The sequence below is a fragment of the Pongo pygmaeus genome, chromosome 12 (genome assembly GCF_028885625.2).
Source record: "Pongo pygmaeus isolate AG05252 chromosome 12, NHGRI_mPonPyg2-v2.0_pri, whole genome shotgun sequence".
NCBI classification, from domain to species: Eukaryota; Metazoa; Chordata; class Mammalia; order Primates; family Hominidae; genus Pongo; species Pongo pygmaeus.
The window spans coordinates 65,006,405-65,020,848 of record NC_072385.2 but is presented as its reverse complement, the minus strand read 5'-3'; the positions used below and the strand labels follow the sequence as shown (position 1 = coordinate 65,020,848).

The following is a 14,444-nucleotide window of genomic DNA, read 5'->3' as shown; positions in this document are numbered from 1 at the left end:
TGCCATTTTACCTTGAACATTGTTTTTAAAAAATTAACAGCACAAATGAATACACATTTTAGTTGGAAAATTACTACTCTTAGTGCTTTGTGTATTCTGCACAGTGGTCATAGAAGTCTTCTAAAGTTTTGGATCAAATATATTATGTACAGAATGTATCTTATTTAATGCTGGTTTGGATTATACTAGGATCAAAGTGTTCTCATGGGAAAAGTGCACTATACGTTATGTGTTAAGGGGCATGTGGTTTAATCTGGAGAATTTTCCAATCTAAGCCTAAGAATTTTGCAGTAAGTTATTCTACTACAGTTGTTTTCAGTTCTTCCCACCCCCACAATTACTTCATGTGTAATATATATATATATTTTTTTTGGGAATAACATCTCTGTATGTGTTGATCCTCAATTTGTAGGAAGGAAATGGGGAATCATAGTGGGGAGGGGCAGACACTTTCCCTCGGTAGAATAATTTCTCTGATAAAAGAAAGACTTAACTTGACCAAAAATTGGACCAATGTGAACTTGTCCCTGCAAACAACTCCTTTTATTTCAGAATTGTTTGGTACTGCAACTGCTTCTGTGCTACTGCTTATAATAATAGTTCAACATGTATTTCATTTCAAATATGTTTTCTTTCCCTTGGTAGATGTCCTATGTAAAATATGAAGCACATTTTTGGGCACTTCACTTTGAAAATACGAATGAGAGTAATTTGACATTGGTCTGGAATATCGCATGTTTACAATGTACTTAAAATGCTAAAGCTTCAAAATAAGATAGAAAAGTCTTTGGATTCAGGTAATCTTTTTATAAACTAAGACTGTGGGAGAAGTACTTTATAAGAACAAGATTAAGTTACTTAATTCCTTTAAAGACAGTTTAGTACTTTAAAACAGTTTAGTACCTGAATCCTGCTAATTAAAAGTTAAAACAATTAGACTTATTCTGTGGTGCTGTTTTTTTTTTAATTGTTTTGTTTGTTTAAGTAATAAATGATGGGGATCAATAGGCCAATATGAGAGACTTTTAAAAATTAATTCGCAGGATCCATTTTGGTATTCAGACATGGGTAACTTTCATATGTCTTTTGCAGCTTTAGGACCATAACTGTGGTTATTGGTCTTTATGTAGATTATCTGAAACTAACTTGATATTTTGGAACCTTTGGAATCATTAGGAACAGGACAAATAACATTAATTCACGTTATTTGACTTATCCAAGATCGTATAATAAATGCCAGAGCTGTAACTGAGACCTAGCTCTGACTAACTTTAGAGCCCATGTACTAAGGCATATCACTGTACAGCCGCCTAAATTTACTCTTTATATGTTTGGTTTTTGTTTGCCTTTTTTGATCTGCCCTTGCAATCTCTCCTGGATCATCTCTCAGTTTAAGTCTTTGTTTAATCCTTTATATGTAGGGGAATTTTTGCTTTTGTCAGGCTATCTTTTTCATTTTTCAGCCAATACAGTTTTTTATTATTATCATCATCATTATTTTATTTGTTTTTTTTTATTTCAACAGGTTTTTGTGAAACAGGTGGTATTTGGTTACATGGATAAGTTCTTTAGTGATGATTTCTGAGATTTTGGTGCACCCATTACCCGAGCAGTGTACACTGTACCCAGTGTGTAATCTTTTATCCCTCACTCCCTGACCCTTCCTCCCAAGCCCTCAAAGTCTGTGGCATCATTCTCATGCCTTTGCATCCTTATAGCTTAGCCCCCACTTGTAAATGAGAACATACAATGTTGGTTTTTCATTCCTGAGTTACTTTACTTAGAATAATGGTCTCCAATTCCATCCAGGTTGCTGCAAGTGCCATTATTTCATTCCTTTTTATGGCTGAGTAGTATTCCATGGTGTATGTATATATAGAGAGAGAACAAATCTGGAGGCATCACATTTTATATATATAATATATAAAATTGTATATATAATATATATAATATGTAATAATATTATATATAATAATATATAATATATAATATATATAATATAATAAAATATATAATAATATAATGATATATAATATATAAAACAATATATATAATTTGACATTTTATATATATATGTGTATATATATATATATAAAAAATGTCATATTACTCTCATTTGTATTTTCAAAGTGAAGTGCCCAAAAACATGCTTCATATTTTATGTGGGACATCTACCAAGTGAAAGAAAATGTATTTGAAATGAAATACATGTTGAACTATTATAAGCAGTAGCACAGAAGCAGTTGCAGTACAAAACGATTCTGAAAGAAAAGGAGTTGTTTGCAGGGACAAGTTCACATTGGTCCAATTTTTGGTCTTTCTTTTATCAGAGAAATTATTCTACTGAGGGAAAGTGTCTGCCCCTCCCCACTACGATTCCCTATTTCCTTCCTACAAATTGAGGATCAACACATACAGAGATGTTATTGACAAAAAAAAATTACACATGAAGTAATATATATAAATATATATATGTATCAGTTTCTTTATCCACTCATTGACTGATGGGCATTTGGGCTGGTTCCATGTTTTTGCAATTGCGAATTGTATTGCTATAAACGTGTGTGTAGGTGTCTTTTTCATGTAATGACTTCTTTTCTTCTGGGTAGACAACCCAGTAGTGGGTTGCTAGATCAAATGGTAGATCTACTTTTAGTTGTTTAAGGAATCTCCACACTGTTTTCCATAGTGGTTGTTCTATTTTACATTCCCACCAGCAGTGTAAAAGTGTTCCCTTTTCACCACATCCACACCAACATCTATTATGTTTTTGATTTTTAAATTATGGCCATTCTTGCAAGAGTCAGGTGATAATGCACTGTGATTTTGATTTACATTTCCCTAATAATTAGTGATGTTGATCATTTTTTCATATGTTTTTTGTCCATTTGTATATCTTCTTGTGAGAATTGTTTATTCATGTCCTTAGCCCACTTTTTGATGGAATTATTTGCTTTTTTCTTGCTGATTTGTTTTTTCTTATAGATTCTGGATATTAGTCCTTTGTCAGATGCATAGTTTGCGAAGATTTTCTCCCACTCTGTGAGTTGTCTGTTTGCTGATTATTTCTTTTGCGTGCAGAAGCTTTTTAGTTTAATTAAGTCCCATCTATTTATCTTTGTTTTTATTGCATTTGCTTTTGGGTTCTTGGTCATGAAGTCTTTTCCTAAGCCAATGTCTAGAAGGGTTTTTCTGATGTTATCTTCTAGAATTTTTATGGTTTCAGGTCTTAGATTTAAGTCTTTAATCCATATTGAGTTGATTTTTGTATAAGGTGAGAGATGAGGATCCAGTTTCATTCTTTTACATGTGGCTTGCAAATTATCCCAGCACCATTTGTTGAATAGGGTGTCCTTTCCCTACTTTATATTTCTGTTTGCTGTGTCAAAGATTAGTTGGCTGTAATTATTTGGCTTTATTTCTGGGTTCTCTATTCTGTTCCATTGGTCTATGTGCCTGTTTTTATACCAGTACCATGCTATTTTGCTGGCTGTAGCCTTGTAGTACAGTTTGAAGTCGGGTAATGTGATGCCTCCAGATTTGTTTCTTTTGCTTATTATTGCTTTGGCTAGACTTGTTTTGGGCTGTCTTTTGGTTTCATATGAATTTTGGGATTGTTTTTTCTAGTCCTGTGAAGAATGATGGTGGTATTTTGATGAGAATTTCATTGAATTTGTAGATTACTTTTGGCAGTATGGTCATTTTCACAATATTGATTCTACCCATCCATAAGCATGTGATATGTTTCCATTTGTTTGTGTCATCTGTGATTTCTTTCAACAGTGTTTTGTAGTTTTCCTTGTAGAGGTCTTTTACCTCCTTGGTTAGGTATATTCCTGTTTTGTTTTTTGTTTTTGTTTTGTTTGTTTTTTTGCAGCTATTGTAAAAGGGGTTGAGTTCTTGATTTGATTCTCAGCTTGGTAACTGTTAGTGTATAGCAGTACTACAGATTTGTGTACACTGGTTTTGTATCCTGAAACTTTGCTGAATTCATTTATCAGTTCTAGGAGTTGTTTGGATGCGTCTCTTGGGTTTTCTAGGTATATAATTATATCATCGGCAAACGGTGACAGTTTGACTCAGTGACAGTTTGACTCATTGACTCTTTACTGATTTGGATGCCCTTTATTTTTTCTCTTGTCTGATTACTCTGGCTAGGACTTCCAGTGCTATGATGAATAGAAGTGTTGAAAGTGGACAGCCAATATAGTTCTAATTTATTTTATTTTTTATGTCTCAGGTACTAGCTCTTGGATGTTGTCATGAGTTTCTTAGGCCTGGGCTAAATTTTTTTAAATGTCCATTAGTGATGGAGAAGTAAATATATTTAGGCAAAGGCTTTCAGAGTCTCCACTTTCTTGATCTCCAGTTATCTCTGTTCCTTCAGCCTTCCAGGCCACAAGACTAATCATGCCTTTCCGGCGGTGACGACCTACCCACACGAGAACATGCCTCTCGCAAAGGATCTCCTTCATCCCTCTCCAGAAGAGGAGAAGAGGAAACACAAGAAGAAACGCCTGGTGCAGAGCCCCAATTCCTACTTCATGGATGTGAAATGCCCAGGATGCTATAAAATCACCACGGTCTTTAGCCATGCACAAACGGTAGTTTTGTGTGTTGGCTGCTCCACTGTCCTCTGCCAGCCTACAGGAGGAAAAGCAAGGCTTACAGAAGGATGTTCCTTCAGGAGGAAGCAGCACTAAAAGCACTCTGAATCAAGATGAGTGGGAAACCATCTCAATAAACACATTTTGGATAAAAAAAAAAAAAAAAAAAAAAAAAAAAAAAAAAAAAAAAAAAAAAAAAAAAGACTAATCATAACTCTTAGGTTAGGATACTCCTGGTAGATTGAAAAAGGAGCTTTTGTATTTTCACTGGTATCATACTATTCTATAGAGCTCTTCTTCCTGCATCTTCTAAGCTACCAACATGAAGTTGTAAAAAATGGCACATGCTGATGAAGATTGAACTAGTCCCCATACTGTTTGGTTTGCATTTAATTTTGTACTGTGAATATTTTCACCATGGCAATTTGATGCAGATTATAAATATTGAGCATTTATACATTATTTTAATTGGACTACAGTTCAAAATGTACTACTTACATTTATGTAAAGTGCTAGTTATTCTGTTTACTTTGTTTCCAGCAACTTTGCCAAGTTATTTAATTTTAGTAGTTTTTGAACCTTATATTTTCTAGCTGTAGAATCATGTTATCTATAGAATTAGGATAATTTTGGCTCTTCTGATCTATCTACTGCTTTCTTTTCTTGTCTTATTAGCTGAACCCTATAAATTTTAAATAAAAATGGTTAAAATTGGTCTGTTCTTATTCCTGATTTTAATAGAAATTCTCTTAATATTTTAGTATTTTAAGGTTGGTATTAGATTCTGATAAATAGTCATATCATGTTTAGTATGGTTCATTTTATTTTTACTATTTTTTCAGGAATAACTTGAATTATTTAAAAATGTTTTAGTATAGAAATGGTTTTGCATTTTCATGTGTTAATGTAAGTAATGGTATTGGTAGATATCCTAATGTAATATACTATGCTTGTGTTCCTGGAATAAGTTCAATCTTATGATACCTTTTTATTTTTATACTCTGTTAGATTAAATTTGCTAATATTTGGTTTAGGACATCTCTTATCTATATTATGGTTAGTCCGTATTTTTCTTTATGTATGCCTTCTATGTGAGATTTTAATCTTAGAGCACTGAATTATTTCCATATATGGTCAGGGACAATTTGAATAATTGAAAAATTATGTTTCTTTGTGGAACTCTCCTGATCTGGGTGTGATGCCTGCTTTTAGTAGTTGATAATTCTGGCAGAGGAATAGGCAAGTTAGACCAGGAAAAAAAAAGAAGAATGAAACACCCAGAAACAGATAAAAAAATACATTTAATTTATAAACACATATCAGTTCAAACTGATGGGGAAAGGATATATTATTCAATAAATGATGTTGAGAAAATTGGCTCTCCATTTTGAAGAAAATAATGGTAAAGTACTACTTGATACCATATTCAGAAACAAATTTCTATTGAATTAATAGTCAATATAAAAATTAAAACAAGGCATTTGAAGAAAGTATGGGAAAAATATTTTGATTATGCCTGTACACTTTCTTAAGATGATAGGGAACCTGGAATCCTAAGGGAAAAACTGGTAGATTTACCTAAATAAAAAGGAAAAATACTTCTATGCAAAAGACACTGTAAATAAAGTCAGAGGCAAATAATAGCTTGCCAAACAATATACTGAGATATATTATCTACCACACTTATAAAAGTACGTTTTTAAAAAATTGTCTACTTAGTAACAAAAAAGATAAAACTCAGTAGAATTTTGGGCATTATGTGTGACATACTACAGAATAATAAATACACATAGTAACTATTACGACTTTACTATCAGGTAGGAAAATGTAAATTGAAAACAACTAGTTACCATTTTTTGTTCATTAACTTATCAACATTTAAGCAATTGATAATATCCACTGTTGGCAGAAAGGAGTATTATTGAACATTACGTGTGGAGGTATAAATTAGTATAGCCTTTCAAAGTCACTTGTAGTGTCTCTTAAATTTTTAAATATACAATACACTTTGATCCAGAAATTGCAATCCTAGGTATTTAAACCACAGAAATAATATTTGTACTTTTAGTCCTGTATATGTTTATGCATATGTATTTGTAGATATATTTGCTTAACCACAGGAAAAATTGAGAAATATACGCATGCAATAGTTAATATAGCTGTTTGGGAGTAGTTCCTGTAGAAGGTAAGATTGGATGGATGTATTTTTAATGATACATATTATATATATATAATTGAGCTATAGTTCATGTAGTATTAGTATAACTGCTCATATAAGTGCCATTGGTAATAGTTAAAATCAAGCTGTTTTGTATTAATAGTTAATTTCTTTTGTATTTCTATCATTTAACTGTACCTATTTTGGATTTCAGAAGAATATTTGCCATACCAGATATAAAGACTGTTGTCAGCCATTTTAAGCTATTCGTTTTTTATATACTCTTTGTGAAGAGCATCTTAATAATATCAAAATGGCTTCTCATGCAGAAAAAAAAAAGTTAGCTCTAGTCCCTAGAGGTGGTTTATAGTAAAGAATTTGGAGTTTTGAAAAACTGAGTATTTTAAATATATATACTTTTTAATTTTAGAATTTTGGGTACATGTGTGACACTTGGAATATATAAACTACCATTTGTGTAGAAGCTGTTTCTTGTTTAATTTACTATAGTTCTTAGCACAATCAGCAATACCACTAGTTCAGTATGTCACTTGGTTTAATTCATAACTGTTACAACATTTGGTCATTTGTTGTACTAAGCTACTTAGTCCTATTAAGTCCTGTTTATGACAGTTTCCAAAAATGATATGAACTATTTTCTAATTCAGATTCATGATGAATATTTAAATAATTTAGTTAAAATTTAGTTATTAGAATAGTTTATGCCTAAGTTTGATAATATGGACAGTATTCCGTTGACATTTCTTTCCTGAACTTAATGAGGGAATGTTATTTCAGGCTACTTGAATGTCCTTTAGAACTGGACTAAGCAAACTACAGCCCATGGGCCAAATTAGGCCCACTGCCTGTTTTTGTAAATAAAGTTTTATTGGAACATGGCCATGGTCAGCCATATATGCATTGTCTGTGACTGCTTTCATGTTACAAAGGCAGAGTTGGGTAGTAGTGACAGACACTGTATGGCCCACAGAGTTTAATCTGTTTACTCTCTGGCTTTTTACAGAAAAAGTTTGCTAATCCCTGCTTTAGAACATGGAATAATGACTACAGATTGCTTTATATACCTATATCCTGGCTCTTAAGGGAATCTTTGGATAAATTGTTTATGTTCAAACTTCATTTAGTCAGAAATATTTATTGAGCATCAGTTTTGTGCTGGGCACAGTTGAAGGTACTGGAGACAAGGGAGGAACAATGAACAAGGCATGTAAAGTTTCTGCCTTCATGAAGACATCACTCTCAAGTAGAGGAGAAGGACAATTTACCATGGACGATTATGAATTTGTTAACAAAATACGATAGCATCTTAGGTTTGCCAACTGCATTAAACTTTGGGTATTTTATAGGATACAATGTCCATTGTTATTGAGATTTATTGACTTCATCAGCAAAGTGTGTAGAAGTCACTCTCCTGTTTGGGTTATTTTGGGTTTGCCTGTAATCCCAGCACTTTGGGAGACCGAGACAGGCGGATCACCTGAGGTGAGGAGTTCGAGACCAGCCTTGCCAACATGGTGAAACCCTGTCTCTACTGAAAATACAAAATTTAACCAGGCAGGGGACAGTGCACACGTGTAATACCAGCTACTTGGGAGGCTGAGGCAGGAGAACTGCTTGAACCGGGGAGGCAAAGGTTGCAGTGAGCCGAGATCATGCCACTGCACTCCAGCCTGGGTGACAGAGCAAGACTCTGTCTCGTTAAAAAAAAAAAAAATTAGCTTAAGTTTAGTTCCTCACTGTGGATGTTAGGGTTTAATAAGTAGTATATGTAAAGTTCATTGGATAGCTATAAGTCAGATTTTCTGTTAGAGAAATTCAATTCTACAATTAAAAAAATAACATGTATCAGGTACTCTGCTAGATGGTTTACATATCTTACTTCATTTACTTCTCCTAATAATTCCATGAATTATAATTCCCATTATCCAGATGATGAAACCAAAGTTTAGAAAGCTGTGATGAAATAAGGGATGGAGCCTCCATTGGCATTTCAGCCTGGTAGAATGCAGGGCTGGAGCTCTTGGCCATCTTGCTGCTTAATGCTTTCTGAGATTTGCACATAAGTGTTTCCAAGTTAGCATTACTGTAAATGGACCTTAATCTTACTTGCCCTTTTATCCTTTTTATTTTTTTCTTTTCTTTTTTTTTTTTTTTTTTTAAGACAGAGGCTTGCTCTGTCACCCAGACTGGAGTGCAGTGGTGTGATCTCAGCTCACTGCAACCTCCACCTCCTGGGTTCAAGTGATTCTCATGCCTCTGCTTCCTAAGTAGCTGGGACTATAGGTGCACGCCACCACACCTGCCTATCTTTTGTATTTTCAGTAGAGACCGGGTTTCACCATGTTGGCCAGGCTGGTCTCGAATCCTTTTTCTTTTTTCTTTTTTTGGTATGGATTATTGACATTTGAAGATACAGAAGATAATTTTCTTCTTTTTCTTTATGTGTTTAAGGTAATGTAATCCAGGGAAGTGGAAAAGAAGAAATCTGCAAAGATAAAACCCAGCTAAACACAACCCAGCAAGGAAGAAGGCAATTAATTTCATCAGAAAGTTCAGAAAATACATCAGCAGAACAATTCACAGGAGAAAAGCGCAAAAATACTGATCAGGAAGAGTCTATCATTTCATCCAAGGTGATTTTAAAAAATTCATTATTTGATTGTTTTTTTGTTAGGTGTTTTAGATAGAAATTAATCATATGCTATATAAGGAGAAATCAAAACTGCCTTTTATTGTTGAGTTTATGAAGACAAAAACTAGCCCAATTTTTTCAGACTTACTGAAAGTAATCTTTAATATAGTATTTGTGGAAAGTTAGAAATTTTCAGACTGGAAAAAAAAAGGAAGACCACTTGACTCTGGTCGTAGTTTGGCATCTCCATTCTGAAAACCTGGCTTCTCTTATTCCATTGGTTGTTCTCAGATTGCATTTAACCACCATTTTCTTGCTAAGTGTGATGAGAAAAACTAATTGATGGGATAGTTCTTAAGAACCTGTTGTAGGATCACTTCTGGGCTGACAGTATTTCTAGACCTTCTTTTCTCTTTCAGTTTTTGCTAACTCACTAGGATGGTTTGGCTGAAATACGCATTCTGTAACACTGGGTACTTAAAGAAAATGAGGACTATTTATTGGAAGTACTTAAAAAGAGAGAGAAAGATAGATAGAGATGGCCCCAGGACAGAAAGTTCAGGCATGCTTCCTCTCTAGCGAGAGATAGCTTATGATGACAGTTTTCATGATCCTTGTAGTCCCATGGCTGAGCTCTGTGGATCCCTGTCTTAGTCTCAGGGAAAAACCAAAGGAAGAGGATTGGTCATGGAAGACTGTGCACCAAAATGATTGAAATGCCAACATCTACGTTAGAAGTTAGTCTTCGAATATATTCTCCTCACTCCTACCCTCTCTGCCAGAGAGAGGAACCAGCTTCTCACTGGAGCCTGTCTTCCAGCTACAGAAGTGGGGCCTGGTCACTATACACTCAATTCCTTTGCTTTTTTTTTTTTTTTTTTTTTTTCTTTTTTCTTTTTTTAATTATTATTATACTTTAAGTTTTAGGGTCCATGTGCACAACGTGCAGGTTAGTTACATATGTATACATGTGCCATGCTGGTGTGCTGCACCCATTAACTCGCCATTTAGCATTAGGTATATCTCATAATGCTATCCCTCCCCCCTCCCCCCACCCCACAACAGTCCCCAGAGTGTGATGTTCCCCTTCCTGTGTCCATGTGTTCTCATTGTTCAATTCCCATCTATGAGTGAGAACATGCGGTGTTTGGTTTTTTGTCCTTGCGATAGTTTGCTGAGAATGATGATTCCAATTTCATCCATGTCCCTACAAAGACATGAACTCATCATTTTTTATGGCTGCATAGTATTCTATGGTGTATATGTGCCACACTTTCTTAATCCAGTCTATCATTGTTGGACATTTGGGTTGGTTCCAAGTCTTTGCTATTGCGAATAGTGCCGCCATAAACATACGCGTGTGGAGGCAAGCTTAAGAAATGAAAACAAAATGTTTTCTGGCTCACATATATTTTCCATACAACTTATTAAAACAAAATTTGTTTTGTATAAACTTTGAGCCCTCATATACTGTATTCTCTGAACTCTGAACATGTCAATTGATGTTGCCTTTTTTCAAGAGAAATTACTGTGTTCAGAAGAAAATCTGTAGTATACATGTTTTCCTCTGTTTATCCCAACCCATAAGGTTTGATAATCACAAGAAAAGCTTTGAGAAACATCTTAATTGATAGATTAGATAGATTAGAGAGGATTAAAGATAGATTAGAGAGGATTAAAGATAGATTAGAGAGGATTAAAGATAGATTAGAGAGGATTAAAGATAGATTAGAGAGGATTAAAGATAGATTAGAGAGGAGCAGATCCAAGATATTCCAGCTATTTGTGAGGTTTTGATGACATCAAGGGATAGATTAGAGAGGATTAAAGATAGATTAGAGAGGATTAAAGATAGATTAGAGAGGATTAAAGATAGATTAGAGAGGAGCAGATCCAAGATATTCCAGCTATTTGTGAGGTTTTGATGACATCAAGGGAGTATTACAACCAGGTCCGAGGAATGCCCAAGTTCTATTTGGCCAGTTGCTTTTCCTTCCCTTCCTTGTGAGGAAAATTTACCTCTTCTAGCACAGGAAAAATAAGGCTTGAATTTTCATGATCCTTTATGCAGGGCTCTCTGGTAAAGCTGAGCCAGAGAATATGACTTAGATTGAAAATCCCAGCAGAGCCTTTCCAAACCCCACCCTTCATCCCTGCCCAGTTTGAGTCTGAACACTGAACCTTTAGAACAGCTAGTCCTAAAGGGATAGCTATAGTGCAGAGCAGGTGAGAGAGAAAACAAGAGGCTAGGCTCACCTATCTAGTCTAATGGCAGGAGGTTGCCAGCTACAAAAAACTAACAACAGTTTGGCCAGGCCTACATTTGGATCAATGTACTTGGAAAGAATTACATTCTCTTAGGGAAAAGTAGGAGAAGCAGTGGAGAGAAGGGACAAAAATCACTTTTGCCCAACTAGACCTTGTTTCTGAGATTCTGATTCATTTGGTGTGTGGAGCCTGTGCATCAGTGGTATCTTAAACTCTCCCAATTTTAGTGTCCCTTCAAAATTAAGAGCTACCGTTGTATCATCATTGAACACCTCAGAGGAAACTGAGGCCCAAGGTCACATTGTTAGGAACCTTGGCTTCAAGTGTAGGTATTTTCATTTTGGGTATAATGAATTTTTCTACCATACGTATTAGACTATGTAAAGAGTTTTGTGACTCTAGTAACTTCTCTTCATAAGACAGTTGTCAGAAATAGTCTATATTTTTCATCAGTTCTTGTATGTCTTTCTACAACTCCTTCCCAGTTATGTGACTTTCTAATTTAGATGTGAAAATGAGGGTACTTGAATTGATTAACTTTAGTGAAAAGGATGGTTGCCATGGTTTGAGTGTTTTTATCTCCTCTAAAGATTTATGTTGAAACTTAATCCTCAGAGCAACAGTATTGGGAGGTGGGCCTAATGGGAGGCTGTTTAGGTTATGAGGGCCCTGTGCTCATGAGTGGATAATGCTGCTATAAAAAGGGCTTGTGAAGCTGGATGTGGTGACATGCACCTGTAGTCCCAGCTACTTGGGAGGCTGAAGCAGGAGGATTGCTTAAGCCCAGGAGTTTAAGGCCAGCCTGGGTGACATAAGGAGACCTCATCTCTAAAAAAAAGGTTGGGGGCTTGGCTTGTAGAAGTGGGTTTACACTCTTTCACTCTTCTGCCATATAAGGGCACAGCATTCATCCTCTCATGCCCTTCCACCTTCCCTCATGTAAGAATGCAGTAAGGAGCCTCACACCAGATGCTGGTGCCTTGATCTTGGACTTCCCAGACCCCATAACTGTGAGATAATAAATTTCTGTTCTTTATAAATTTCCAAGTTTGTGATATTCTGTTATCACAGCTACAAAACAGACTAAGACAATGTATTTCCTTTATAATCTATATTATATTATAATCTAATGAAAACTCTTGTAAATGACAGAAGGAAGCCTAACTGAAACAACATAAGTGAAAATAGTATGGTAAAGTGTTTTAACTGTCTATTGCTGTGAAACAAGCTACCCCAACTCTTAGTGGCTTAACACAACATGATTATGTCAGTGATTATGATTATATTCTGTCTTATAATTGTGTGGGTTGGCTGGGGTCAGCTGGGCAATTCTTTTATGACATGTTTTTGGCATCAGCTGGGCTTCATTCAGCTGAGAGCTCAGCTGAAGATGAAGCATCTGTGATAGCTTTACTCATGTGAATGGTGCCTCAGCAAAGGTTGATGGAATGGCTGGGGGCTGGCTGGGCTCACCTCCCTCCCTGTACCATAAAGTAGCCTAGACTGAGCATCTTCACCTGACAGCTGGGCCCCAAGAGAGTGATGTCAAAGCTGTTAGACCTTTTAAGGCCTAGAACTGGAATTGTAATTTTTGCTGAATTCTTTTGGTCAGAGCAAGTTACCAGGTCTCATAGGGTGAATGAAGACAGCAGTGCGACCAGTTCATAGAGAGGGGCCCTTGAAATGTTTTCAATCACAGAGGTAATCCTGGCAGCTCACTAGAGGAGAGATTGGAAAAGAACAAGATAAAAGACTTGGAGGTAAGGGAAGAGATTGTGGCATTAACACAGTGAAGAAATAGAGAATCTAAACTAGGGCAGTGACTTTAAGGATGGTAAGAAGTATTGGATTATAAAAGTATTCAGGAATAAAATTGTAGGACTTCCTGCTTGGATCTGGGGAGAGAGGGCAAGAAGGAGTAAAAAGCTTCTAAATTTCTGGCTAGCTGAATAGATGAAATATGCTGGCAGAAACTATGGCAGAGAACACAGAGGCAGAATGTCAGTTTTGACATTTAGAGTTTGAGGAGCACAGAACATTGAGAAAGAAATGTCTGGCTATATGAGTTTGAAGCTCAGGAGTGAAGTTGGGGCTAGAGGTTAGGAGTTTTTAGTCTTTAGCGTTAGTCAGTGTTAATGGGATTGAGACAGGACTTTTAAGGTAATTTGTCACCACAGACATTCTTGCCAGGAGCAGTTTGGAAACAGCAATAAATTACTTGATTGAAATTGTTCTAGATGGAAGTTCTTTATCTTGTCCCTTCTAGTAGATTAACACTCAGATGGTTGAGGGGCAGGGGAAGGGCTTGTTTGAGAAGTTAACCGGCTATTTTAATAGCCTTAATAATACATTCCCACCACCTCCAAACACCCAGGTCACCCTCTACCAGCTCCATGCTCTTCTGTCCCTCAGGTCTCTAACATGTATATTTACATTGTAGGGGATTTGGCCACTCTATCCTGAGTCGCCAGCCTTCCACATTTAATCCTGCCCATTTTCATCTAATTTAAGAAATAAGCAATGTGGGATGCTTAGGAAATATAGAGCTCTCTGCCTTTCTCCTACTTCTTCAAAGTACAGAGCAACTTCCATCTTTCCTGTTCCCTTACTCGTCAGTTCAGTGACTTACTCTATCTCCTGAGCTTTGTAATTGGCACAGTGCAAATTTATGTCTCAGCAAACTTACAAATTACTGCATGTAATGGATTTTGGGGTCATTTATAAATAATTTAAACCATGAATATTAAATTCTTGAATG

General features: G+C 35.6%; 2 protein-coding genes across 4 annotated transcripts in view; both read left to right on the top strand.

Moving 5' to 3' along the window:
• APLF (aprataxin and PNKP like factor) overlaps window positions 1-14,444 on the top strand; it is a 109,745-nt gene that overhangs the window by 50,168 nt on the left and 45,133 nt on the right. For all 3 annotated transcript variants that reach the window (XM_054475525.2, XM_054475530.2, XM_063648649.1), the window contains exon 6: window positions 9,238-9,419. In XM_054475525.2, the coding sequence (XP_054331500.1) occupies window positions 9,238-9,419 (182 nt within the window). The remainder of the gene's footprint in view (window positions 1-9,237; window positions 9,420-14,444) is intronic.
• On the top strand, window positions 4,396-4,815 carry LOC129030322 (small ribosomal subunit protein eS27). The gene has a single exon (XM_054475538.2). The coding sequence runs from the start codon at window positions 4,449-4,451 to the stop codon at window positions 4,701-4,703; it is 255 nt and encodes an 84-aa protein (XP_054331513.1). The 5' UTR covers window positions 4,396-4,448; the 3' UTR covers window positions 4,704-4,815.

Excerpts from the sequence above, each read along its gene's own strand:
- LOC129030322 (XM_054475538.2), top strand. The coding sequence starts at position 4,449 with ATGCCTCTCGCAAAGGATCTCCTTCATCCCTCTCCAGAAGAGGAGAAG.